This window comes from Pelophylax lessonae, assembly GCF_965119305.1.
Source record: "Pelophylax lessonae genome assembly, chromosome: 6".
Lineage (NCBI taxonomy): Eukaryota > Metazoa > Chordata > Amphibia > Anura > Ranidae > Pelophylax > Pelophylax lessonae.
In genome coordinates this window covers 45499467-45526232 of record NC_138773.1, presented here as the reverse complement: position 1 = coordinate 45526232, position 26766 = coordinate 45499467, and the positions used below count along the sequence as shown (strand labels likewise).

The 26766-nt window shown below is 44.6% G+C and overlaps 1 protein-coding gene across 1 annotated transcript in view; it reads right to left on the bottom strand.

Moving 5' to 3' along the window:
• The window catches only part of RHOT2 (ras homolog family member T2), a 78290-nt gene that overhangs the window by 11593 nt on the left and 39931 nt on the right, over nucleotides 1–26766 (bottom strand). The window contains exons 14-16 of the mRNA XM_082260969.1: nucleotides 25930–26030; nucleotides 14382–14512; nucleotides 4122–4202 (exon numbers count right to left, since the gene is read on the bottom strand). Of these exons, the coding sequence (XP_082117095.1) occupies nucleotides 4122–4202; nucleotides 14382–14512; nucleotides 25930–26030 (313 nt within the window). The remainder of the gene's footprint in view (nucleotides 1–4121; nucleotides 4203–14381; nucleotides 14513–25929; nucleotides 26031–26766) is intronic.

Below are 26766 nucleotides of genomic sequence, written 5' to 3'. Positions count from 1 at the left end.
GCCAACTGAAATGCCGGCACCTAGAGATCACCATACCGGCAGCAGCCTTCCAAACCTTCCTGTTATGGTCAACGCCAGGCCGTTCTGACAGGCAAAGCTCCACACTATTGGGTAGTGTAGGAGTTTACTGCCAAGCCCCACCCCTACACAGGGTTACTGGCCAATCACTAGGATCAGAAGCCTTGCTGGCTAATAAGAAGGCAAAGGAAGCAGGAAGGGGTGGAACTGAATTTGTTAGTGACCAGGTGGTTTAGGAGGCAGCAGTCTCCCACACTTTAGCCGAGTGACAGCTGGACTATAGGGAAGTTAACCACATGAAGAGCAGGCCTTTTTCTGACACTTTTTGTGAAAATCTGTTTTTTTTTGCTAGAAAATTACTTTGAAAACCCAAACATTATATCATTTTTTATTTTTAAAAGGCCCTAGAGAATAAAATGGTGGGTGTTGCAATGTTTTATGTCACACAGTATTTGTGCAGCGGTTTTTCAAATGCTTTTTTTTTTGGGGGGGGGGAAATACGCTTTATTTTATTTAATTATTTTAACGGACAAAAACACAATAGAATACCCAAATGTTTGGTCAAATATAAAAGATGTTGTTACGCTGAGTAAATAGATACCAAACATGTCACGCTTTAAAATTGCACATACTCGCACCACGGCAAAAAACTATATACATTTTATTATCCATAGGCGAAACTTTAAAAGCCTTTATAGGTTACCAGTTTAGAGTTACACAGGAGGGCTGTTACTAGACTTATTGCTCTAGATTTGATGTTTGCAGTGATACCTCGCATGTGTGATGCGATCACTGTTTATGTATGTGCGTGGGACCAACCTGTGCGTTTGCCTTTGCGCACAAGCACAGGGGGGCAAAGACGCTTTTAAAAAATGTTTTTAAAATGTTACACTGTAGTCCCTTTAAATTTTTTTTTTTTTTTAGCACTTTTATGGTTATCACAGGGAACATAAATATCCCCCATGATAGCAATGGGCAGTGACAGCTACTCTTTACTGATAGATCTGGGTCTATCAGACCCCATATCTCTCTGCTGACCTTAAAAGCTTCGGATCATACCAAGATTGGTATGATCCGATGCTTTTTTCAAACTACGAATGGTTTGTTTACAACTGGCGAAACCGGAAGTGATGAAACGCTCATCTCTTTTGGTTTCTCAGACCATAGAGATGATTGGGGCTGTTCCATGTTCAGCTCTATGGTCAGCCAATGGAACCGCTGGCTACACATTGCAGTCTCCTGGTAGGACAACAGAGCCTGGAAGAGCCACGGAAGGCAGTAAAAAGGGGGTTGGGTGATAGAACATCCCCTCCCGTTGCTTTTAAAAGCAATCCAGTGGCTAATTAGACCCCTGGAATTGCTTTTACAAGAAAGCCGTCCGTTAGCTGAAAAAAAAAGATACAGCTGCAGGCATCATCCAAGTATAATCACTCAAAGTTCAGCGATGTACCAGTACTTTGCAAGTTGGCAAGTGGTTGAAAAAAAAAAAAAAAACACCCTTTTAGGGAGTTCCCTCACACTGCAAGCAAAGGTTAAAGGCTTGTTTTATTGCCAAGGGTTTCAGAAAAAAAAATACTTTTTACTTATGTTATACCTCATTCCTGACGCCTCTCTTATTGTGACCGGTGCCTCAAAGCCTCTTCTCTTTGGCCCTCTGGATGGCCGTCACAGCTGTGATAACGCCATGTACAATAGAGGAACAGCAGTCCCACAGTGTAAGTGAGGACACCGAGTGTAAGCCCACCACCTACAGCCTAGGAGTGAAGACAGCACAGCACCAGCTGCTGGGGGAGCGAGGGATAGGGCAGGTAAAAGTGGTATCCTAGGCATAAATGACCATTTAACCCTTGCAGTGCAGTGGAAGCCTCGTTGCAAGGGTAGCTTGTTTTCCCAGGTCTCCGAAGTTCAGCTTAAAGTAAGTGTGCATTAAATATTTTGGTGAGGGACACGGCGTCCTTACAGACAGCGTCGGCTCAGAGATTCAGGTCAGGCTGCTCCTCTGTGGGATGACATAATTAAGCTGTCAATTAAAGGAAGAAAGAACGGGACCAGAGCGGTAGACATCGTGGCCTTGGGATTGCAGACAGAAGCGGATGTATTTTCTGCTAATGCAAACATGACAATCTGACTTCTAAAGAGATGAATTAATATTTCTCTTGCTGTATATGTTCCATTTCAACCCATTCCCAGGACATATGGAAAAAAACAATCTGTTCCTTTATATCAGTGTGTCCCTTCTGCGTATTACTGAAATAATGTCACTGTGAAATCTGTGTCATACTTAAAGTATAACTAAAGGAAAAACTTTATTTTTGTATATCATTGAGAGGGATTAGAACTCCTGTCATTTTTTCTTGCTTTCTGTGCCCCCGTTAGGGAGATTCACCCTATTTGTCCTGTTTACCATTATCTTTGAAACAAAGAAAAAGAAACCCCTAAATTTTGGGTTGTCCTCAGAAAAGTAATAGAGGGGAACTCTTCCAATGGGGATACTAGTTCTGGAGACCTTGGGGTCCCCAAGGAATTTCCTTACTTGCCAGGGATTTCTTCTCACTTCCTGTTTAGCTATGGGACAGGAAGTGAAGGGAAATCTCCGCAATGGGACGCAGATGACTAAAAAAAAAAAAAAAATCTGAGAGGGGCTATAACCCTCCATTACTCTATCCAAAATGAAAGGAAAAAAAAAAAGTTTTGCCCATTGTTCTGCTTTAATAAAGTAGTGAAGGCACAAACTGTGCAAAGAGGGAAAAAAATGAGGGTACTAAGAACTGTCCCATTTATTTGGATTTAGCTTTAGCACCTCTGAATTTAAAGGACATGATGTCAAAGCTAATGAGACATCTCTTTTCTACTTAAAGGGAAACTCCACTTTCAATATATATATAAAAAAAAAATACTAACGCATTTGCAGTCACTACATATTATTTTAAGAAACTTGTGCTTTGTCCATGCAGGGGAAAATTAAAGGGTTCACTTTATTGCCGACCCCACCAGCTGCACACAATCCATCTTACCTTTGTTCCTTCGCCATTCTGTTTGGTCATTGGGAAATAAGTGTCATATTGGGTATGGGGGGGGGGGGGGGGAGAGACGACATGTGACTGACTTCCCATCATCCACTATGAAGTGTGCTGGTTCTTCACTGTCACATAGGGGTCACGATAGTCCTCTACCCTGTGTAAAGCCAGCCATACATGGATTGAAATTCAGCCGGTGCAGCAGATTCGATCCATCTATTGGTAGGCTGATTGTACCCAAGTTGTTCCATTGACTGACTTGGGTACAACCAGGCTTTCCGATTTTTCACATGCGATTACTGCCAGTGGTTATAAGCGCTAGCAGTAATCATTGTGGTCTCTTGGCCGGGAAGACTCTCCATGACCCCCCCACCAGCAGAGCACAATAGCGCTGCAGGGGGCATTCCCTTATTAACACTGACTGTGTTGATGGGGGAATCAAGTGATTTTCTTTCCTTCCACCATGAAAATCAAATCATCTATGGGATGCTTAAGCTCCAAGTTATAATACAACACAAACAAGGTTAACTTTCTTTGTTCTGGAGGGCCAAAGGGATTGGTGGGCCAGCCAAGGAATTAGGTATGTGCAGTTTGTGAGGCTGGCACTCTATGAATGGCGGAGGCGAACCGCTTCAGATCAGCTTACTGATTTTCCCTTCCATGGCCAAAGAAATCCAAATAACTCTCTTTTACTAATTACAACATTGCTCAGATGGTGAGTCATGAAGAAGGAGCCTCCCATTGAGCAGTAAGTTTAACCACTTGTCCTCTGGAAGGTTTTACCCCCTTCAGGACCAGACCATTTGTTGCTATTCAGCACGGGCTACTTTAACTGGCAATTGCCCGGTCATGCAACACTGTACCTAAATTAAATTTATATAATTTTTTTTTACACAAATAGAAGTTTGTGAATATCCATGCAAGGCATATAACGGACTTTTACGGATAAACTAAAATTAACTGGATAATTCACATCTTGCATGCAATGGATATTTTAATTACACATTTCTGGTGACACAGTGCTGAGGGACCTTTTCATAACACAACACAGACCAACTATAATGTGAAAAAGCTGGTACTACTTACTATAAGATACTTTTCCTGCCCCCCAACTAGCACTGTGTTGATGGAGTAGAAGGAGGCTTCCCCACGGTTCCGGTGCTGCTCCTGAGGAAAGAGGCGATAAAAGGTTCACATGAGGAACAGACATAGGGAATACATACCACTAACATGGTGGCTGGAAGGGACCAAAAGCTGACGGGGACAGTCAAAAGGAAACACAGGAGGTGATTGTAATGCTCCCAGTTTTCTCTTAATTAAAATAATAAACATGTCACACGTATCTGCTCTATGTAAAAGCGCAAAGATCAGCCCCCAATCCCCCTCTTTTCGGGTCCCCTCCCGGTAATATTGGATCCTCCCTTTTGCTGAGTGCCCCCATAGGCAATAGTGCAGGCAGGCTCAATCCCAAGCCGCCCTGTCTGCGTCTATTGACACATATATTGGGGCTCGGCCCCGCCCCACGCTCCATCATAGGATTTGATTGACAGGAGCCACTCCCTCATCACAGGATTTGATTGACAGGAGCAGAAATCAATGGCTCCCACTGCTACCAGTCTGCCCAGTGAGGAGGGACAGAGCCCCAGCTCTTGGGCACAGTGCTGGATCGAGATTGGGCTCAAGTAAGTATAAGGGGGGGGGGGGATCCTCTGGCACAGAAGGTTTTTTACCCTAATACAGATAATGCATTAAAGTGGGTGTACCTTGTACAGCTAAAGCATCAGAAGCCAGCTGTCCCCTGTCTTGTGAAGAAAGATGAATCCAGCATTGTTTAATCCTCCTCGCTTTCTTTCATGCTTTCAGAGTGACACATTAAAAAAATTTGTGTTGCTGCACTCCCACTCCTTTGACTGACAGACTTGTGCGTGTGTACAGCTTTTCCTAAGTTACCTCCTCTGGCTCTCCCTTGATTGGCTTGATGGATTGCTACTTGCCATATTCTCATTGGTCAGTGTAAGACAGGTAGTGATCTCCACGAGTTCCTATTGGTTGGTACTCATGAGGGGCGTGGCCAGCCAACAGGGATACTGTGCTTTCTGGGGGGGGGGGGGGGTGTAGAGATGGGAGGCAAGTCTGCTGACGTCACGACCTTGCCTCCTGATCTCTGGGATGGAGACGCCCACCGATCGGCACTATTTTGTGGGTGCACACAGGCACTGGGAACAGAAATGACAGGTAAAAAGTACAGTGATTTGCTTTAGACCCGTGGACACCTTGCTGTGGCACATGCATTTTTGGGTGCATGCAATGGAGGTTTACAAGCACTTTAAGGTAAAAAAACAAAACAAAACAAGAAAAAAACCTTATAAGTGGAAGCAAAGTTCCATACATTACTTTTACCTATAGGTAAGCCTATAATAAGGCTTACCTATAGCTAGTCTACATTACATGCAGCCAGTGACATCATTAGCGCATGCGCCCAGAAGGAACGGCCAGTCTTGCCGTTTCTTTTAAACCCTGTGCCATAATCAGTGACTCCGTGACGATATCGCGGCTCCAGCTAGTCACAGATCCTGGAGTATGCGAACCCGGAAGCAAGACAGGTGAAGATGGGAGCCCACTGCAGCTCTGAGACTCTAGATTTAAGGTAAGTTTAACATAATGTGCAAGCCGTGCCGTTCCTTCCGAGGCTTGTGCTGTAATCAGCGGCTCCTGCACGCATGCGCGGGATTAATGTCATTGCGGCTCCGGTCAGTCACATAGCCGGAATCTGCGAACCCGGAAGCAAGACGGGAGCCCGCTGCAGCTCTGAGATCTCAGCGCGGGAAGGCTTAGTTTCAAGGTAAGTTTAACATAATGTGCTAGTAATGCATACTGGCACACTATGCCTTTACCTCCCCCCTCCTCTTTTCTGTTTACTTTGAGGTATAGTTACCATACACTCATAATATCCATTTTGCCTTTATACAAACAGAATCCATGGTAGTTGGTACGCCTCCCCATATGTGACCAGTGAGGATCTAACCCATCATTGCCTCTGATATATATTCAGAGACTTTCCTGGTACTCTAACATAATTAGCCCTTATTTTTCGTGTAGGGGCTTATTTTACCCCCAATATGAAATTTATTCCCCACCACTGACATTGGTCCACCTTAAAGCGGAGTTCCGGGCACAAAAACATTTTTTCAGTGAACATACCCCCGGGACAGTCATGGCTAGTACATTCCACAATGGCTAGCCTCTGATCTATCCCGGTTCGCACTTACCTGCAAGAAGAAATACTCACTTAGAAAATTTCTTCCACAGCGTTGCCATCTCTGTTGTGGGCAGCTGAAGCCGGCGCGATCCTCTTCTGCGTCCTCTTCCGCGTCTTCTTCTCCCAGAATGCGCCTTCACCGGCCCCTCTCGTCACTTCCGGTGCGGCGCCGCATTCCTACACAGCTTCTGGGCATGCCCAGAAGCTGTTTAGCAGGGAATGCGGTGTCGCACCGGAAGTGACGAGCGGGGCCGGTGCCGTCGCATTGATTCCTGGGAGTGAGGACGTTCAGCTCCCAGGAATCATTGCAAACTGGAAGAGACGGCGGAGCCGCGGCCACAGAGGGAGGAAGTGAAAAAAGGTGAGTATTTCTTTCTACAATTACGAGGTAAGTAAAAAAAAAAAAAAATAATCCTAACTATCCAATTCCTTTTCAGGTGAAGCAAAGCAAGCGGATGGGCACAAAAAAAAAAAAAAAGTCGATTTTGTGCCCGGAACTCCGCTTTAAAGGGCTCCCGTGGATACCTGCACAAAAGTGTGGTTCTCCTGCCTGCCTTATTTTCAGGTCAGCATAATCATGAAACTGTATACTAATGTAAAATTTGATGTGATATAAAATTATGATTATAATGTATACATTTCTTTCATATTTCTTTAGTGCAGCATCTACCTGGTCTTTGTAGTGCCCTGACGAAGCTATAATTGCGAAACGCGTTGGTTTTTCAGGGACCTCTAGACTGCACATACATTGAGATCCGTTGGTGTGGTATATTGTATTCATCACAAGCACATAGTAATCACGGATCCATGTATTTTAATATGTCTGTTATTTTATTATGTTATTTTTGTCTTTTTTAACCATATGGCAATAAAGTTGTACATGTTTTGTACATAGTGGTGTTGTGATTGCATCCCTCCAACCATACACATGCCGATATATAGTCCCGCTTTTCTGGACCTCTCGGTCTTTGGGTTTCCTTTTTTGTTGCTTTACCTTGCAGGGTGTAAAAAAAAAAAAAAAAGTCCAGCGGTTTACAACCGCTTTAAGGCTTTTAGAACTACTTTGAATTCATAATCCAAGAAAATAAGATGCTGGCCACAGACATGAGAAGTAGGCTAGAGAAAACTACTCTGATCAACCACAGATTTCATTTTCTTCAGATTTCAGCATAAACAAGAATGCCCTGTAAAGGGCATCCCATGTTATCTCATATCTATGGTCATGTCTATACGTGGAAAAGAGGAAACCACAAAAGCAGGGACACAGCCATAAGCATGTATATATTCACAAACAGCTACTTTGGGTGGAACACCACCAAAAACCTGGTTAAGGCTCCGTTCACATCTAGGCGTTTTGGGGCGTTTTTGGGGCGTTTTTCTGCTCTAGGATCAGCTCTCAAAACGCCCAACAAGACAAATCCTATTCATTTCAATGGCCCCTGTTCACATCTGAGCGTTTTGACGCTGTTTACAAAACGCCCAACGCTCAAAAAAGTACATGAGCTTCTTTTTGGGCAGATTACAGGCGTTTTCCATTGATCTCTATTCAATCTAAAAACGCCTGCACAAAAATCGCGGTAAAAATCGCGGTAAAAAAACGCCGCAAAAATCGCGGTAAAATCGCAGTAAAAAACGCGCGAAAAACGCTACGCTCAGGTGTGAATGTAGCCTAAGGGTTTTTTGCCATCTAGTTGGGAAGATGTTCCCTCACCTCTTGTCCAGTGGCACAGGAAGTGAGGGAAAACAGTTCCAACAGGTAAAAACACAAATAAAAACAGAAAATTTTCAACAGAAGTGAAACAGAAGAGATAGTAAGATCTGTAAGGTTTTAATTGCAGTCTGCATTCCTGTTGGGTAGGACATCCCTCACTTCTCGTCCCAGTGATTGTGGTCACAAGGAATGGAAGTGAAGGAAAACGTGCGTGTGTTTGTGAGTTACACAATACACTTACCTTTCCCCGACTTACTACCAACTGCATCTAGCTGAGGGTGACGTAATGCTCCTTCCAGCCAGATCTCAGAGAATGTGGGCTTGCCCAAATCTGCAGGTGATCCTGCACTATGTTGCAGTGTCTTCCTGCAAAATTTGGGCTAATCAGCATTCCCCGGGATCTTGTTGGCAGGAGATAACGTCACTCCCTGCACTATGGGAATCGGAAAAGGTGAATATATTGTCTATTTTTCCCTTCACAAGCTCCTTTTTGCATTTTTATACAGCATTTAAAAAAGGGGGAGGGTCACAATGAAGTGCAAAAAATGGATTTTTGTAAAATCTTACCGTAAAATCCTTTTCTCTTAGCTCATTGACAGACGTAGTCCTCGGTGATACAGCACCTTCGGGTTATGTTGCCTCCACAGGAGCAGGACTAGACAGGAAATTAAAAAGCTCTGGCCACACCCTAGGGGCAGTCCCAGAGGGTATATCCTCTCTCTCTGCCTCAGCAAATCAGTTATGTGAAAAAGCAGTCTTTAGAGATTTTAACCCAACTCAAAAAACAGAGGGGCGGGGACTACGTCTGTCAATGAGCTAAGAGAAAAGGATTTTACGGTAAGATTTTACAAAAATCCATTTTTCTCTAGCGCTCATTGACAGACGTAGTTCTCGGTGATACAGCACCTTCGGGACGTCCCAGAGCAGTATCACAACTGAGGGGTGGGAAAATGAAATCAAATCCCAATCTAGAAGGCCCAACCGGTGCCAACTAGAAGTTTACAATGCTCATCCTTAATGATGAGACTCAACAAAAAAGAGAAAAATTTTTTTTTTTTTTTTTTTTCAAACAGAAAAAAACCCTCGAGGTAGACCACCGGTCTCCTCAAATTGCGGCCTGCAAAACCTTGCGGCCAAATGAGGCATCCGCCGATGCCATCACATCAATCTTATAGAATTTTGTAAAGGTATGTACCGACGACCAGGTGGCCGCCTTACATACCTGGACCACTGACGCCTGATGGCGAAAGGCCCAGGAAGTACTGAGCGCTCGAGTGGAGTGCGCCCTAACAGGGAACGGAGGACTCTGACCCTTAATAGAATAAGCCTGTACCACCGTTTGTCTAATCCATTTGGCAATGGTCGCGGCAGATGCAGGCAAACCCTTTCTGGGGCCATCCGTGATCACAAAAAGTGAATCCGTCTTACGGAAAGATTCCGTCGCTTTCAGGTATACCCTGATTGCCCGAACCACATCTAAGGAATCCAACGCATGTTCCCGATGATGCTTGGGCTGAGGACACAAGGAAGGTAGTACAATATCTTCATTCAGATGAAAATCTGAAACCACCTTAGGAAGAAAAGATGGCTTAGGATGAAGTACTACCTTATCCCTATGAATCACTAGGTATGGGGACTGGCATGATAATGCAGCCAGTTCTGACACCCTGCGAGCAGAAGTAATAGCCACCAAGAAGGCCACCTTCTGGGATAAAGTAAGCAAGGGAATCTCCCTGATGTTTTCAAAGGGAGGTTTCTGTAGAACCGACAAGACCAAATTAAGATCCCAGGGCGGTAAGGGCGCGCGGACTGGAGGAGCCAGGTGCCGCACCCCCTGGATGAAATTCCGCACCAAGGATTTGGTAGCTAAAGGTTTCTGAAAGAAGATTGCTAATGCTGAAACTTGACCCTTGATGGTGCTCAAGGCTAGCTTCTGCTCAACCCCTTGTTGCAAAAAGGCCAATATTCGAGTCACCGAATAGGTACGTGGAGGAAATCCTAAAGATTCGCACCACGCAATATAAGTCTTCCATGTGTGATAATAGACTTTACTGGAAGTCGCTTTCCTTGCTTTAATAAGGGTAGGAATGACTGAAGCTGACAAACCTCTGTCCTTCAGTACTTGGGTCTCAATGGCCAGGCCATTAAACCCAGCGACTGTAAAGCATGATGGTAAATTGGTCCTTGAGACCACAGACACTCCCTGAGACGAAGTTCCCAGGGAACGTCTACGACTAACATGTCCAAGTCGGCCAGGCCGGCTTGAGGAGGCCAGCCTAGAATTTCTAGGACCACTGGCGCTGATAGAATCTGAACCAGGCGTCCCTAGAGGTATCTGGCCCCGACCATCCGAGAAAGTCTGGTCGTTTTCTGTTCCCACACATTTATCAGATACCTGATAGTTATCAGGAAAGGTGATCTTTTCTGGTTGAACCTCAGGGACCGAAGTCACCCGACTAGAGGCTACTTGGCCTATCTGGTCAACCAGATCCGATTCCTGTGAGGTATAGGGACTAATCTTAGGAAAAGGTAAAGGAAAAGATCTATTCAGGGAACGGTAACTACCGCTTCCTGTAGTACTTAAATGTTGGAAGGGAAGAATCGCACCGGTAGTAGTGGTTGATGCTCGATCTAATGTCCTGAATACCGGTGAAAACGTCCCCCCACCCTGAAACCGGGTGGGGGCGCACCTTCAGGCTGTGTACTCCTTTGCTTCGGGTTTGGCTGGGTTGGTCCTTTGCTTGTCCGACCAGCCCTTCTTGAACCCTCCTGGAGGAGTCTTGCCTTTCCTGCTAGTACCAGCCGGGCGCCCTTTATGGGCGGTAAAGAAAAGTCCTCGCTTGTTGCGAGGTCCCTTAGCTTTAGCAGCCTGTGGCAAAAAAGTGCTCTTGCCCCCAGTGGCATCCTTAACCACTTAAGCCCTGGAAGATTTTACCCCCATTCCGACCAGGGGGTATTTTGCGATTCGGCACTGCGTGAATTTAACGCACAATTGCGCGGTCGTGCGACGCTGTACCTAAACGAATTTGACGTCCTTTTTTTCCCACAAACAGAGCTTTCTTTTGGTGGTATTTGATCACCTGTGCGATTTTTTGATCACGCGCTATAAACAAAAAAAGAGCGTCAATTTTGCAAAAATAGCAATATTTTTCACATTTTTTTATATGAAATTCCCCCAAAAAAAAATGTAAAAATCAAAATTTTTAAAAATTTTCGGCCAATTTATTTTATGCTACCTATGTTTGGTAAAAAAAAATCGCAAAAAGCGTATTTTGATTGGTTTGCGCAAAAGTTATCGCGTTTACTAACAAAGGGAAAGATTTTTGTCATTTTTGTTGTTTTTTTTTTTAACGCGTAATGGCGGCGATCTGCGATTTTTTTTGTGGTACTGCGACATTGCGGCGGACAGATCGGACCCTTGACTGACATTTTTGACACTTTTGGGGTTACCAGTGACATTTCTACAGTAATCAGTGCTATATATATGCACTGTTACTGTAAAAATACACTGGTAGTGAAGGGGTTAACTTTATTTGGAAGGGAGGGGCTGTGTGTGTCCCTAGGGGCGTGGTTTCTACTGTGATTGGCTGTGGCTCTAGCTGTAAAGACACTGATCAACGGATCTACATACCAGATCCGTTTTATCAGTGTCTTTGCAGCGAAGAGAATGACAGGCAGTTTGTTTACACAAGCTGCCTGACATTCTCCCTCTCCCCCGCCGATCGCCGAGTGACCGGCGGACATCGGGTCCGCTGGTCACACGCGCGGGGGGGTCCGTGACCCCGGGGGGGCGCGCGCTCGCTCCCTAGACCCTCACAAGCAAGCAACGTAGCCCTACGTTAGTTTGCCTGTGAGGGGCTGACCGCCGACGTAGATAGTCGTGCGGCGGTCGGCAAGTGGTTAATGATTTCATCTAGGTTGGCCCCAAATAGACGATTCCCCTGAAAGGGGAGATTTGTCAAGGTCTTTTTGGAACCTAGGTCAGCTGACCAGCATTTTAACCACAGCACACGTCTGAGGATCACCGCTGACTTAGATGCATGCCCTAATAAGGGAGTAGTGTCCAAGGCTGCGTCACAGATAAACTGTAGCCCTTGTATAATCTGTTCCATCAAATCAGATGTCTCCTGGGGAATATCTTTTCCCCTAAGATCTTGGCGTACCATTTTCGCCCATTCCGTAAGTGTCTGGGAAACTAGACCAATAACAATTACTGGTCTAAATGCTGACCCTATCAGGGAGAAGATGGTGCGGGACTCTGCTTCCATCTTTCGATCCACCGGATCCTTAAAGGACGAAGTGTCCTCCACTGGAATAACCGTGGCTTTATTCAGCCTGGAAATAGGTGGATCCACCACTGGTGGTACCGTCCATTTCTTAATGATGGATTCCTCAAACGGATAGCGTCTAGCAATACGCTTGGAAATAGTAAAGGTACGTTTAGAATGCTCCCATTCTCCTTTAATCTGATTACCGAAACATTTAGGTACAGGAAAAACCTTCACCGTTTTGATGGGCTTATTAGTACCAAAAGGAATCTCTGTTTCAGTTGCCTCTGCCGGTAAAGCCTCAAGTTTTAAGGTTTCCTGGACTGCCACAACTAGTGCGTCCACCAATGCTTCTTCCTGAATTATAGCAGGAGAAGAAGCGTCCTCCTCACTGTCTGAGGGGGCTTTACCTGGGATAACAGCCCTTGCAGAGGAACCTGCAACTGCCGTGACCACCTCTGAATCAGAGTCAGAGGTGTCAGATAGTATAGGGGTAGGCGGGGGTCGCTTCCTTGACCCCCGTCCCTGACAGGCCGCCTCCACCCGAGCCACCATAGACTCCAAAATTGCTGTAAATGACTCTATACTCTGTGCACCGGCGGGTCCCGTGGCCCCCTCGAGGGAAACAGGTGGGGGAATATGTGTGGCAGGGTCCATGATAAATTCCAGTCACTTCCTGGATAGTATAATTCAAAAATAAAAACTTTTTTTTTTTTTTTTTTCTCAGACCCCCAGCGCCACAAAAGCCCCTTAGTGTTACCTGCTAGGGATCCCTATCGATCGAGAGAGAGAGAGAGAGAGATAGACCCCCAGGCTCACCACTTGATGCTCAGAGTTTAACTGCAACAGGTTACAGCGCTGTCTTGACAAACAGGAAGTCTTTTGGCTGGCTGCCCAGGAAGAAAGGAGGCGGCTCCGCCCCTCTGCACGCCTTCCGGCGCCTCCCCCAAGCTCCACGAGGTGTTTGGATCACCTCAAACATGGCCGCCCCCATGCTGGAGACACGAGGCTACGCCAAAATGGCGGCTCGTGCGATCCAGCAAAAAAAATGGCGGCGGCCTGTACTGAATAGCGGTGTGCTGCAGGGCACACAACACTCTCTCTGCATGGGGATATGGCGTGGTTGGCGGTACCGGCCCTGGCGGACCGCATGGCCATTCGGGAGGCCTGCAAATAGCTGGAGATCTGATTAGGAAGGCAGTCTACATGTCCGTGGCTTCTGACTGGTAGGTAGCTTATTCTTAACACCGTAAGATTCCCAGAATGCCACAGATTACATCTTTTTAACATGTATACAATTAGATTGTTAGCTCCCAAACCAAGCCTCCTGGCTTTTTGCACATAAAATCACACTCAAAGTAGGAGGATCTGTGTCATGTTATAGGATAGAGGGGGACTCTATCTTACCATACAGAGAGGGGCCCGCGTTCACCACAAGACCCGTCAGGGGAAAAGGGGGAACATACTACTCACCATACCGGAACCAGGCGGGCACCAACTCCTGACAGTACCCCTCTCCACCGGGGCGGGAGGGCTGTCGACCGATATGGACGCCGTGACTCATGGTCTTTGGCGTTTCAGCGAGACGTTTAACTCGCGTGGACAGTCCTTTAATGGGACTTTGTCGCGGCCGACCCAGCGCGGAGCTATGGCCTGCACGCGCTAGTAGGCTGAACTGGGGTGACCACCGGATCTCAACATCCAGCCCGTCGCCCAGTTCAGCTTTCTTGCTTGAAGATCTCACAGGAACACTGGAGAAAAAAAGCTGTCTAAAAAATCCTTTAAGAAAAAATTCTTGCCAGGACCTAAGATCCCAGCAAGGTATCTAGGTCCTTACTCCTAACTAGACAGAAAATAACTGATTTGCTGAGGCAGAGAGAGAGGATATACCCTCTGGGACTGCCCCTAGGGTGTGGCCAGAGCTTTTTAATTTCCTGTCTAGTCCTGCTCCTGTGGAGGCAACATAACCCGAAGGTGCTGTATCACCGAGGACTACGTCTGTCAATGAGCGCTAGAGAAATCTATTTAAAAGGCAACATTCCCTTTTTTTTTTAACATTTCCCACTAACACCAATAGAGGGCAGCTGGTTACAGAACAGGTCACTTACCTCAAGGCTCTGGCCAAGGAAGGCCCGCAGGAAGGCCGACTTCCCTGTCCCTCGAGGGCCAATGACCTTACACAAGAAAACGCTTCTCTGGGTCTGTCCCTTTTCCAGGTCTATCCTCTTCTCGCGGGTCACTAAGAAGAAGAAAGAACAATGCTGTACGTTTGTTTCAGATAAATCTCTAGATCGGGGGTCTCTAAATGTTCTAAACTAGCTCTTTAGACTTTAGGTGGGCTGGACTGGGACCATTGAATGTAGAAAATGTTCCGGTATCAGAGGGAGTAAACAATGCCCAATCTTTGTCGTCAGTGAGAGGAATTGTGCCCCATTGTTGATATCATTAGGAGTAATTGTGCCCCACCGTTAATGACATTAAGGGGAATTTTGCCCCACTATTGGTGTCATTAGGAGGAATTGTGCCCCATGAAGGGTGTCACTGGAAGGAACTGTGCCACATCAATGCTGCTATTAGGCACCATTGTTGGTGTCTTTGGGAGGAACTGTGCCCCATTATAGGTGTCATCGTTAGAAATTGTGCCCCATAATTGGTGTCATTGGGAGGAACTGTGCCCCATCAGTGATGTTATTGGGCCCCATTGTTGGTGTCATTGGAAGGAACTATGCCACATCAATTGGCTGTACTTCCCACTGAAAACGGAAGGGCTGGGAGTGTGAGGAGTCCGGCTATCTGGACGGGACAACTAATAATTAGATAGAGGGATTGAGAGATACCTGCGTGGACCGACTCTGAACCACTTTACCTATATCAGCTGGAGGACAATTAGCATATGTCCGAAGAGTGAGAGGAGCTTGGATAACCATACCTAACGCTCTTTTTGAGTGTTGTGGAGGTGAGCGGCCACTGCACTCAGTGTTGGATTGCGACCTCACTGGGACACACTCACTTTGCTGTGTTTGAAAGTGTGACCTCACCTGTAGATTGCACTGGAATATATCACTTAAGTTCGTGGCACCCTGCACTTTAATCACCGCATTGGACTGATATAAGCTTAATAGCTATTTTTTGGACTATTTATGCACCTTTAGTTTGGCACTGCTGCACTTGTTGAGTCCGTTTTTGGACACTCTATATTTGTTTACATCAATATTATCACCTCATGCTGCTATTTGCACATTTATATATCAATTTTGTTCATTGTTGATTATCATTTGAATGAGTAGAAACGATTCACATATTATTTATTTATTTGTATCTCACTGCTAGTCACTTGTGATTTTGCAATAGCACTTAGATTTGGATTCAGCAGACCGATCAGGATCGGATTATTATTTGAGAATATTTTATTTTACTTCTTCATCATCACTTTGATTTTCCTAATTTTCACACTGTATTTTAGTCATTTACCTACACATTTATATATTTATTTATTATCTGATTATTGTGATCTACAGCTGTTTGAGACTATTGGGTATTGATCACTGAAGGCAGATAGAGTGGTCCCCCTCATTTAGAGTTTAGCGCTGATTTCTTTACTTTTAATACTATTGTGATACGTGGGGACACTATCAAATCAGCTGCTTGCTCGGAGGAGTTCCATGTCCGATAGTAGTTTCCATTTTGAGCTTTCACAGTGTCGCTTACCTCATTATAGCGCATAGGTTTACTATTCCATATGCCACATCAATGGTGCCATTAGGCCCCTTCAATGGTGTCAGTGGATACAATAGTGTCCCAAGGACCAGATAAAAGCAAGCAAAGGGCCACAGTTTGGAGACTCATGTTCTAGATCATGAGTTTTTTTTCTTTTTAAGCCCGTAGCGTGTGAAACACACTCAAAAGACTTCACCCGGTGCATAAAAAAGTGCACACACACAAACGTGAGGAACACAAAAAGTGCACAGGGTGTGCGAATACAAATGGTCTTCCCTCCGAAGAGGTAGGACCCGAACCTCGATCCCCCGGGGCGCAAGACTCCTGACAGGGATTTAAGGTACTCATGGTCTGTCTGGCCGAAACCAGACCGACCCCGTTCTTCAGGGGGACTGCCGAAACAGCCCCCACCGAGTACTAAGTGGGGCTCCCCCGAAGGGAGACCCCATGAGAGAGGGCGGACTAAGCCAAAGGCCATATCCACCCCCTCCCAAGACTCAAGGCAAGGCCCGAGGACCCACACCCTACAAATCGTGCAAGTGAAAAAAAAGGTGATAGAAAGTGACAAACTACAAAGTAAAAGCACACACAAACAAAAAGGTGGGGGAGGGGAAGTGGAGAGGTGAATTAGTGCCCTTGTGAAAATACAAGGGCAGGCCTTCCGGCCGGAATAAAAATTCCTCTGGTCGAAGCCAAAAGGCCTTGCCCAAGAGGCAGGTGCTTAAAAAAGTGTGCGTAGGTGCAGTGACCATGGTGCCGAAAAACTCAAGGCGAGCTGCCCCTCACCAGTGAGAATTAAGGCACCCCTGGGCTGCCACCCCAGGGGCACATACACTACGGGCTCTTTCTACCCCGGCCCAAAGGCCAGACCAAGTGTAGCCCTATCCTACCAGGAGGCATCAGAACTTTAGACAGCTTAGGGTGAGCCTGCCTTCAACTGGGGACAAGCCTTTTGCAAGGCCAGATTCAACCCAGGAGGAAAGGCCCTCCCACCGCCATCCGCCGTTCCTTACCAATCACATCCAGGAGCAGTACTAACCAGTCGGACAAGCTGGTTTTCTCGCTCCCTTCAAACTGGTAGGGGCGGACCCATTCAAATCAGGAAGGCATTGGAACCATCCGGCTTTCTCTGGTTTGGCCTACTCCGGTCCTCCAGTTACGCCCAGAGCGCCCCGGTTAACTTCGGCCACCACCGATACTAACCTTCAGGTTCCATTCCAACACTGATAAGAACAGATACTACACTTGATCTTAGCCAAAAGGCCGAGAAGGTTCTAGATCATGAGTGTCCAACCTGCAGCCCTCAAGCTGTTGCGGAATTACAAGTCCCATGCCTCTGCCTTTGGGTGCCAAATTCCATCATGCCTTTGCCTTTGGGAGTCATGCCTGCAACTGTCAGCCTTGCAATGCCTCATGGGACTTTCCTAGCAATGCTTCATGGGTCCTGTAGTTCTATAAAAGCTGGAGGGCTGCCGGTTGGACACCTATGTTCTAGATGATAAAATCGACCTTATAGTCAAATGTTAAGCCCAACTCCAGCCACATTTTGTTGTTTTGGACAAAGTAAGGTACGGATAGTTCAAATACATAAAAAAGTGAAGTACTGCTCCAGGAAAAATCTCCTCCCTTGCTGCTCAGCTGCCTCTGAGTACAGATCAGGTGCCGACCTGTTTGCAACAGGGGTACACAGAAGCAATAAGGCTGGATGGCGGCACTCCGATGCAATCGCCTTTGATTCTTTGAAGTAAAAACAATAAATCATACAGCAACCGTTGATTTATTGTTTTTACTACAAAGAAAAGGTGATTGCATCGGAGTGCCGCCATCCAGCCTCATTTCTTCTAAGGAAAGGATAGAACCTCCTGTTTTTCATTTGCAATGCATGGGACAAGAAATACAGGGAAATCCCTCTAATGGGGACATGGACCAAAACAAAACACATTTTTTTTTAGTAGAATGAGGAAGTTTTAGAAACGCTGTAAGGTTATTACTATCTGCATCTTCCTGTCCCAAAGAAAACCCTTGTTTTATGTCTTGTTGTCATAAAGACAGGAAGTGAGGTGAAATCTGCCCAATGAGGTCAAGGAGAGCAATAGACATTTGATAGAAACGTTTACTATTCTATCCAACACTAAAGAAAAGTTGGGATTTAGGTTTCAGCCACGTGCAAGGTGTTGTACTAAATGGACAAATACAGAGCTGAAATACTTACATTTCCTGGAGAAAATGCTCCAAGCTCCCCCAGTGCCGCTTGAAGACAATTTGCCCCATGATCTGTATAAAAGGGGGGGCTTGGGATAAAAATCAACTGGCTAACCCCTCCCCTTCAGCAGAGATCATCTGAATAAATGTCTGGGCTTTTAGTTATGCAACCTGCACAGGTGAGAGATAGGAGCAGTATTTTCTCCAGGAAAGAACAGAATTTCCATTTATTGCACTTTAGAAATCCTTCTCACCAGTGTTGTCAACAGCTTTATAAGTGTACACAGTACAGGTCCACTTTACATCTTTCAACACTTAAGAAATATAAGACAATTCCTCTGACTCATCCTAGATAATAAAAACCTAAGGTTTTAGGAAAAAGTCGCTTCTTGGTACAAAATAAGGTGGAAGGTGGTGGTGACACGGTTATGTTAAGAAACGACACTTCCAAGGAGTGGGAAAACAGTGCTACTTATATAAACTAGACATTTAACTGCTGCATTGAATTATGGGAAGCCACTATCTCAATTCAACAGAAAACTGTGAAATCAGCAATTCTGTCGAAGCAGTGAAGCAGGAGTCACTTTCTACTGTTCCCAAAACATGAACTTAGCAAAAAGTGATTGTAAATCTTTATTTAATTAAAATAACAAAACATGTTATATTTATCTGCTCTGTGCAACCGTATTGCACAGAGCAGCCCCAAACTTCCTCTTCTGGGGTCCCCTGCTGGCGCTCTAGGCTACTCCTCTTCTCCTAGCGCCCCCATAGCAAGCTGCTTGCTATGGGGCACTTGTATGGGCTCAACCCTGAGCCAGGCTAGTTGCATACATTGACACACACAGCGCAGCTTGGCCCAGCCCCCCGGCTCCTTCCTCACTGGAATTGATTGAGAGCAGCAGGAGTAGATGTACAAATGTGTACATCTAAGGGAGCCTGTCATGCAGTACTGGATCACTGCAAAAGAACAGCGAGTTAGCGGATGGAAGCTCTTGTGCATTTCAGTTGTATACGGTGGGGAAAATAATTATTTGATCCTCTGCAGATTTTGTTAATTTGCCCACTTACAAAGAAACAAAGGGTCTGTAATTGTTATCGTAGGTGTATTTTAAATCAGGGCTCAAAATGTCAAGTCCTGAGCCAGGCCCTAAAAGTTACTCACCAGCAGTTGCCCCACCCAACCTCTACCCTACCCTCACCTGCCCCTAATTCCGCCCCGGTCTGCCATACTGTGATATAAAGGGGACTGCACTGTAAAGGAGCACTGTTATGATTATCACATTGCCCCTTGCAGTCACCGCTTACCAACTGCTGTGTGGCCTGGTCATCAACAGGCCATGGACCGGTACTGGGGTGGACCCCTGCATTAGCCAGCCCTTGTTAGCACATGTGGCCCAGGCCCGCTGAACAAATGCCTGGTGTGCTCTATAGCCAGTCCGGGCCTGGTTGTACATCATTGGAGGTATGAAGGTTTGATCTGATTGAACATGGTCGGGAAGCCTAATACCATTCCTCTATCCCCCTAGAGATGTGTTCACGGATCCAGAGACATGGAGCTCTGCACTTTGCTATGACTTGTGACACTTGTCCCCTGCAGTGATCTCACCTGTTAAACACTTTCCTGATCCCCTGCACAGGGCCGTGGCTGCTGGTGATGCTCTCCACTGGTAGGTTCTCGATGGTGAGCGCCACATGGTTGGACGTCTCAGGAATCATCGCTGTTCCAGTCTCAGTAGAGCTGGTTGGACAGCGCACAGAGGAGGAAGAGTGCCCCACTGCTCAGTGCCATAGGTATTGGCCTTGGTGAGATGCCAGACAGTGTCTACATACAGAGCCTCTCCTGTTCTCTGCCTCAGCATCCAGCCAGGGAAAGCCAGAGTCCAGCACTCTGTGAGGCCGGGAGTCAGCGCCGCTGGGGGGGGGTGCAGCGAGGATGTGAGAGGAGGAGACGAGACTGGTGAGTTTGTTAGGACATGCAGCCCAGTAGCCTGGCCACAACCTTCTCCTCAGCAGCAGCACTGAGTTCTGTGTCTAGGCTGGGGTGCCCTTAGGGTCCACTGGGTGCCACATCTTCTCCCCCCTGCAGGATTCTGGCTCCTGCTGATTCTGCCTGCTTCACTCGCCCTCACCTTTTTGTCCCTCGCCAAAAGCCAGCAGACGAATGGAAATTTTAAGGGCTGTTTTCTAAATGATAAAGACAGAATATTAGGCAAATAGAAAAAAAACACATGATTCAAATGTTATAAATTGAGTTGCAGTTCAGTGAGTAAAATAAGTATTTGATTCCCTACCAGCTAACAATAATTCTGGCTCCCACAAGCCGGATACAGTATGTGCTCATATGGTACACAAATTAGTCCTGCCAATTTCAGAAGGTGCCTCTAATCACAACTCATTATGTGTATAAAAGATACCTGCCCACAGAATCTCTTTCTTCCATTCAAACCTCATCATCATGGGCAAGACCATAGAGCTATCAAAGGATATCAGGGACAAGATTGTAGACCTGCACAAGGCTGGAATGGGCTACAAGACCATCAGCAAGAAGCTTGGTGAGAAGGCAATAACTGTTGGAGCGATTATTTGCAAACAGAAGAAATACAAAATAACCATGAATCCACCCTCGGTCCTGAAGCTCCATGCAAAATTTAGCCTCATGGGGTAAGGATGATCATGAGAAAAGTGAGGGATCAGCCCAGAACTACACAGGAGGAACTTGTGAAAGATCTCAAGGCAGTTGGGACCACAGTAACTAAACAAACTATTGGTAACACAATACGCCACCATGGATTAAAATCCTGCGGTGCCCGCAAGGTCCTCCTCCTCAAGAAGGCACATGTACAGGCCCATCTGAGGTTTGCCAATAAACATCTACATGATTCAGAGAAGGATTGGGAGAAAGTTTTGTGGTCAGATGAGCCAAAAATTAGGCTCTTCGGCATTAACTCAACTCGCCGTGTTTGGAGGAAGAAAAATGCAGACTATGACCTTAAGAACACCATCCCTACAGTCAAGCAGGGAGATGGAAACATTATGCTTTGGGGCCGTTTCTCTGCTAAAGGTGTAGACCGACTATGCTGCATTAAGGGGCCAATGGACGGGCCATGTATTTTAAAATCTTGAATGGAGAACCTTCTTGCCTCAGCCAGAACACTGAAGATGGGTCGTGGATGGGTTTTCCAGCATGACTATGACCCAAAACTTACCACCAAGGCGACAAAGGAGTTGCTCAAGAAGCACATTAAGGTCATGGAGTGGTCTAGCCAGTCTCCAGACCTTAATCCTATAGAAAATTTATGGAGAGAGCTGAAACTTCAAGTTGCCAAGCGACAGCCAAGAAACCTTAAGGATTTAGAGAAGATCTGTAAAGGAGAGCGAACCAAAATCCCTCCTGAGATGTGTGCAAACCTGGTAACCAACTACAGCCAACAAGGGTTTCTCCACCAAGTACCAAGTCATGTTTTGCTTCGGAATCAAATACTTATTTTACTCAATGAACTGCAACTCAATTTATAACATTTGTATCATATGTTTTTGATGGATTTTTGGAGATATTCTGTCTCTATTATTTAAAGAGGTTGTAAACCCACTTTGTTTACATTTACCCATAGGTAAGCCTACATTAAGGCTTACCTATAGGTGCTATAAATATCTCCTAAACTTGCACCGTTTAGGAGATATTTACATTGCATGCAGGCGATGATGTCATCGGCGCATGCGCTCTGAAGGAACGGCCACCCGTACCGTTCCTTCAGATCCCAGTGCCGTGAACGCCGGATCCCAGGCGCATGCGCGGGAGTGATGTAATCGCGCCCCCGGCCAATCAGATGGCCGGAGGACGAGATCCAGGAAGCAGGACGGCCTAACATGTCGGCCGTCCTGTCGGCACTGCAGGGGCTTCGTTTTTAGGTAAGTACTTCATAATGAGCTAGTATGCGATGCATACTAGCTCATTATGCCTTTGTCTTTACAGGTTTTTTTTTTTTCACATTTTTTTAAGTGGGGTTACTTCCTCTTTAAAATACACCTATGATAAAAACTATAGACCCTTAATTTTTTTATAAATGGGCTAATTTACAAAATCTGCAGGGGATCAAATAATTATTTTCCCCACTGTATGAGGTAAATGGTTATGTCTTGTGTATTTTGATTATATTCTTGCCACTGTGGTTGTTGCTTTTAGACCATAGGGAAAAGAGACTGGCTGCAAAAAAAAAAAAAAAAAAAAAAAAAAAAAAGAAAGAAAAAAAGTCTCTCTAGCTAGAGAAAACCCAACACAAACAAGTATCACGTCAAGAAATACCATCTAAGATGAATGGTAATGTTCTTTGACAGCTCATTGGTCCTAGGATATAAAAACATCGAACCAAGGAATTACAGCATTGCTACAAGGAGCAGCTTGTACGGCTATCATTGCATCCTGATGGTGATTAATTCTATAATAGCCTGGATAAGAAAGTGAGGAATGCTGGGAGTCTGATTCACATTATCCACAGCTGATACAAGACTCACATCTGCCAGGACACAGAGAGAATGTCAACATCTAAAGGGAAACTCTGAGCAAAATGTTTCTTTGGGTTAAAGCCGATGTGTGATGTATTCTTCAAATATATTCCTTGCTTCCCTTTCACCCCCGGATAAAAAAGCAATACAAACGTTTGATTGAAATGTTCTCCTTTTTAACTACTTCCAGCTCAGGCCAATCCTGACGTTTCTCTCCTACATGTCGTTTTTTGCTAGAAAATTACTCACAAGCCCCAAACAGTATATATATATATTTTGCAGAAGCCCCTAGAGAATAAAATGGTGGGTGTTGCATTTTTTTATGTCACACGGTAGTTGCGCAGCAATTTTTCAAACACGATTTTTTTTTTTTTGGAAAAAAATATATTTTAATGAATTTTAATGCAAAAAAAAAATATATATATATATATATATATATATATATTTTTTTTTTTTTTTTGCATTAAAATTCATTAAAATATATTTTTTTCCAAAAAAGAAAAAAAATCGTGTTTGAAAAATTGCTGCGCAACTACCGTATATATATAGTGACGCTTTAAAGTTTTGTACAGGTTACCAGAGTTACCCAGGAGGGAGGTTTAGCACTAGAATTGTTGCTCTTGTTATAATGTTCACAGTGATACCTCACACGTGTAGCGTGAACAACCTTTACACATGTGCATGCCCTGCGTATGCGTTCAATTCTGGGTGCAAGTACACAGGGGATGGGGGTGCTTTGAAGGAATTTTTGATTTCAGTTTTTTTTTATTTTTTTTTACTTTTACACTGTCCCTTTTAACCACTTCAATACAGGGCACTTTCACCCCCTTCATGCTACACTGTGCCAATATGAATTTTTTATATTTTTTTTCACACACAGAGCTTTCTTTTGGTGGTATTTAATCACCACTGGGTTTTTTATTTTTTGCTAAACAAAAGAAAAAAGACTGAAAATTTTGAAAAAAAAATCAAAAACAACAAAAAAATTGTCTTCGTTTCTGTTATACAATTTTTCAAATAAGTAACTTTTCTTCTTCACGGATGTGCGCTGATGAGGCTGCACCGATGGACATTGACAGACTGCACTGATGGGTGCTGAGAGGTTTCACTGATGAGACAGCACTGATATGTTGCACTGATGGACACTGATATGTTGCACTGATGGGGCTGCACCGATAATCAGTGCCCTGATCAGTGTAAATGTCCCCTGTAACTCGAAAGCCAGGTATTGGCTTTCCTTTCCTCTGACAGCCTGACCGTAGACTGACAGTACTATGGAAAGGAAATGACCATAACCAGCATTTGTTTACATGTGATTGGCTGTGATTGGACACAGCTGATCACATAGTAAAGAGCGTACTTCATTGGTTCTTTACCCTGATTGGTAATGAGCTTTGTCCCAGTGCACCACTCAGAGGAGTGCTGGGTGCCCCCGGGGGCGCGCATGAGCAGCACGATGCAAAGGACGTCATATGACATCCAGTCAGGATGGTAAAGCCACCGTCCGGATGTCATTCTGCAAGCCGAGTGGGAAGGTGTTCATTTTTTTAATAACTTGTTTTATACTTATCACAAGAAATGTAAACATCCTTATAATAGAAATAAGGCACGATAGCTCCTCTTTAAGGAGACATCTGGGGGGTCTCTTCTACCCTGCAAAGCATGAGATCAAGAAAACCAAACAAACAAACATTGATCTCATGCTTTCCAAAACAAAAAAAAAAGGCAGTATTTACATCTGACAGAAGTAGAAGTGACATCATGATGTTGCTTCCGGCCTCCCAGGACCATAGAGATAGCCGGGGACTTCTTGCCCGAGGCCATCTCTATGATAACCCGGTGGCACCGCCGGATTGGATCCCAGGCTCTCCGATTGCATAGGAGAGCCCGGAGAGGTGCCGGTGAGCGGTGGCTAATAAGCCGCTAGGATGGCTTTCACATAGATGGGAAACGCTGGCTGAGAAAAACAATACCGGGCATCAAAATAGCTGCAGGCCTCATCCCTGAGAGTCAAGGATGTCCTAAGATCTCCACCCAGGGGGAAGTGGTTAAAGTACACTGGTTTGTAGACCTGTGATGTCATCAGCAATGTCATCTTCGCTGGGTGTCTCTACTGATCTTGGCTTTTACTAAGCTGTGTTGTAGGAGCAGAGATGTATAGTAACGAAGTAGAACTACTTAAGTACTGTACTTAAGTACCGAAAGGCGGTATCTGTACTTTCCTAGAGTAGAATTTTTTTCTCCTACTTCTACTTTTACTTCACTACATTTTTTCGATGATTTCGATACTTCTACTCAAGTATTTTTTTTTTGTGCTGCATAGTTACTCGTTACTATTATAAAAATTACCACTGCCAGAACAGTAGATGGCAGGTTGCATAAAGCTCAAAAAAATGTGTATAATGTCATTTGTAAATCAGCGCATACGAAAATAAAGGCTGTGTATAATAAAAGCTGCTATACCAAATCTTTCCAATAAAAAGAAAATATGAAACAAACAAATAAATGATGCTACAGCGCTTAAAGTGCATCAAGAAACTACTAACAAACACAGGATAATCATTTGAATAAATCATTTGAAATAATAAAAACAATATGATGTTCAAACTTTTGACTTCTTTCTTTAATAACTACATAACACAGTACTTGTACTTCTACTTTCAGTACTTGAGTAGAATTTTTTTTTCAAAACTACTGGTACTTTTTACTTTTAGTACTTAAGTAGCAATTTTTTTGAAAAAACTACTTGCAATACTTAAGTAAAATAAATGTTGAATACTTTAGTACTTCCACTTAAGTAACTTTTTCTGCGAGCACTTCCACTTCTACTCAAGTCACTTTTTGATCGAGCACTTGTACTTTTACTCAAGTAGAAATTTCGAGTACTTTATACAAGTCTGTGTAGGAGGGGGTTGGAAGAAATAACATTGAAATATTACAGCTGCCTTCTCTATAGATTTATTTTGAAAACTCTTAATCAGCAGGGTGGCTCTTGGTCATGTGTATGTAAATTATGTTTACCTTGATAGGATGGATTAGTAGGCTTCCAGCTTTAGGAGTTAGCAGTTCTGGATGGACTGCATTTGCACCCAGTCTGTTCAACACCCACAATGACACAGACAACAAGAACATACCCACTGGTGCTCTATATGCATTGCCCAACTCTAAATATACCTGACCCTTCCTTAAAGTCAAATTTCCCTTTGGGGAACATGTTCTATAAACCACTCATACCTGTGATAGCGTGAGTCTGACTGTCCTGTTCACACAAAATGGGGTACCCTAAATACCCCAGGTGTTCCAGGCATCGGTGTACATCCAGGTAAGCCACAAGCCTGCCAGCAAAACAGAAAAAGAAAGAAAGTTAAAGGAGATTTTAAAACTTTTACAATTTGTTGTGTATCTGTATTTACCTCTTGCCGGCCACGTAATGCATATGTGTAGCAGCAAAAAGAGTTGGACTTAATACCAACACATGTATCAATGTGCGGCCAAGGTTTCTATGCTGAGAGCGCACTCCCTATGAGTTTCCTTCACAGTAAATGAGCTGTCAAAGATGACTGATCGATAGCCAGGATACTGACCCCTGATCATGTGACCACTGTGACAGCCAATCACAGTGGTCATACAATCCCCTCCTGCTCCCTAGAGTGGGCAGGTAGGTTTTCATTACATACCTTATTATCTACTTGACCTCTAGAAGATTTACCCCCCTTTATGACCAGACAATTTTTTCTATACGGCAGTGTGTTACGTGCAGTTAGGCAAGTCGTAAAGGTTTTGTCTCTCTCAGTTATTGGACAGTGAGAGGAGAAGCAGGAGATTGATGAGCTTATCTCTCTGTTCCTATTCTAATTACAGATATTAACAACTTGTCTCCAGAAAGATTTACCCCCTTTATGACCAGGTCATTTTTTGCAATACTTTACTGTGTTACTTTAACTGACACATGCGTGGTCATGCAACAGTGTACCAAAATAAAATGTATTTACTTTTTCCCACAAAGAGAGCTCTGTTATGGTGGTATTTGATCACCTCTGCGTTTTTTTTTTTGTGCTATAAACAAAAAAA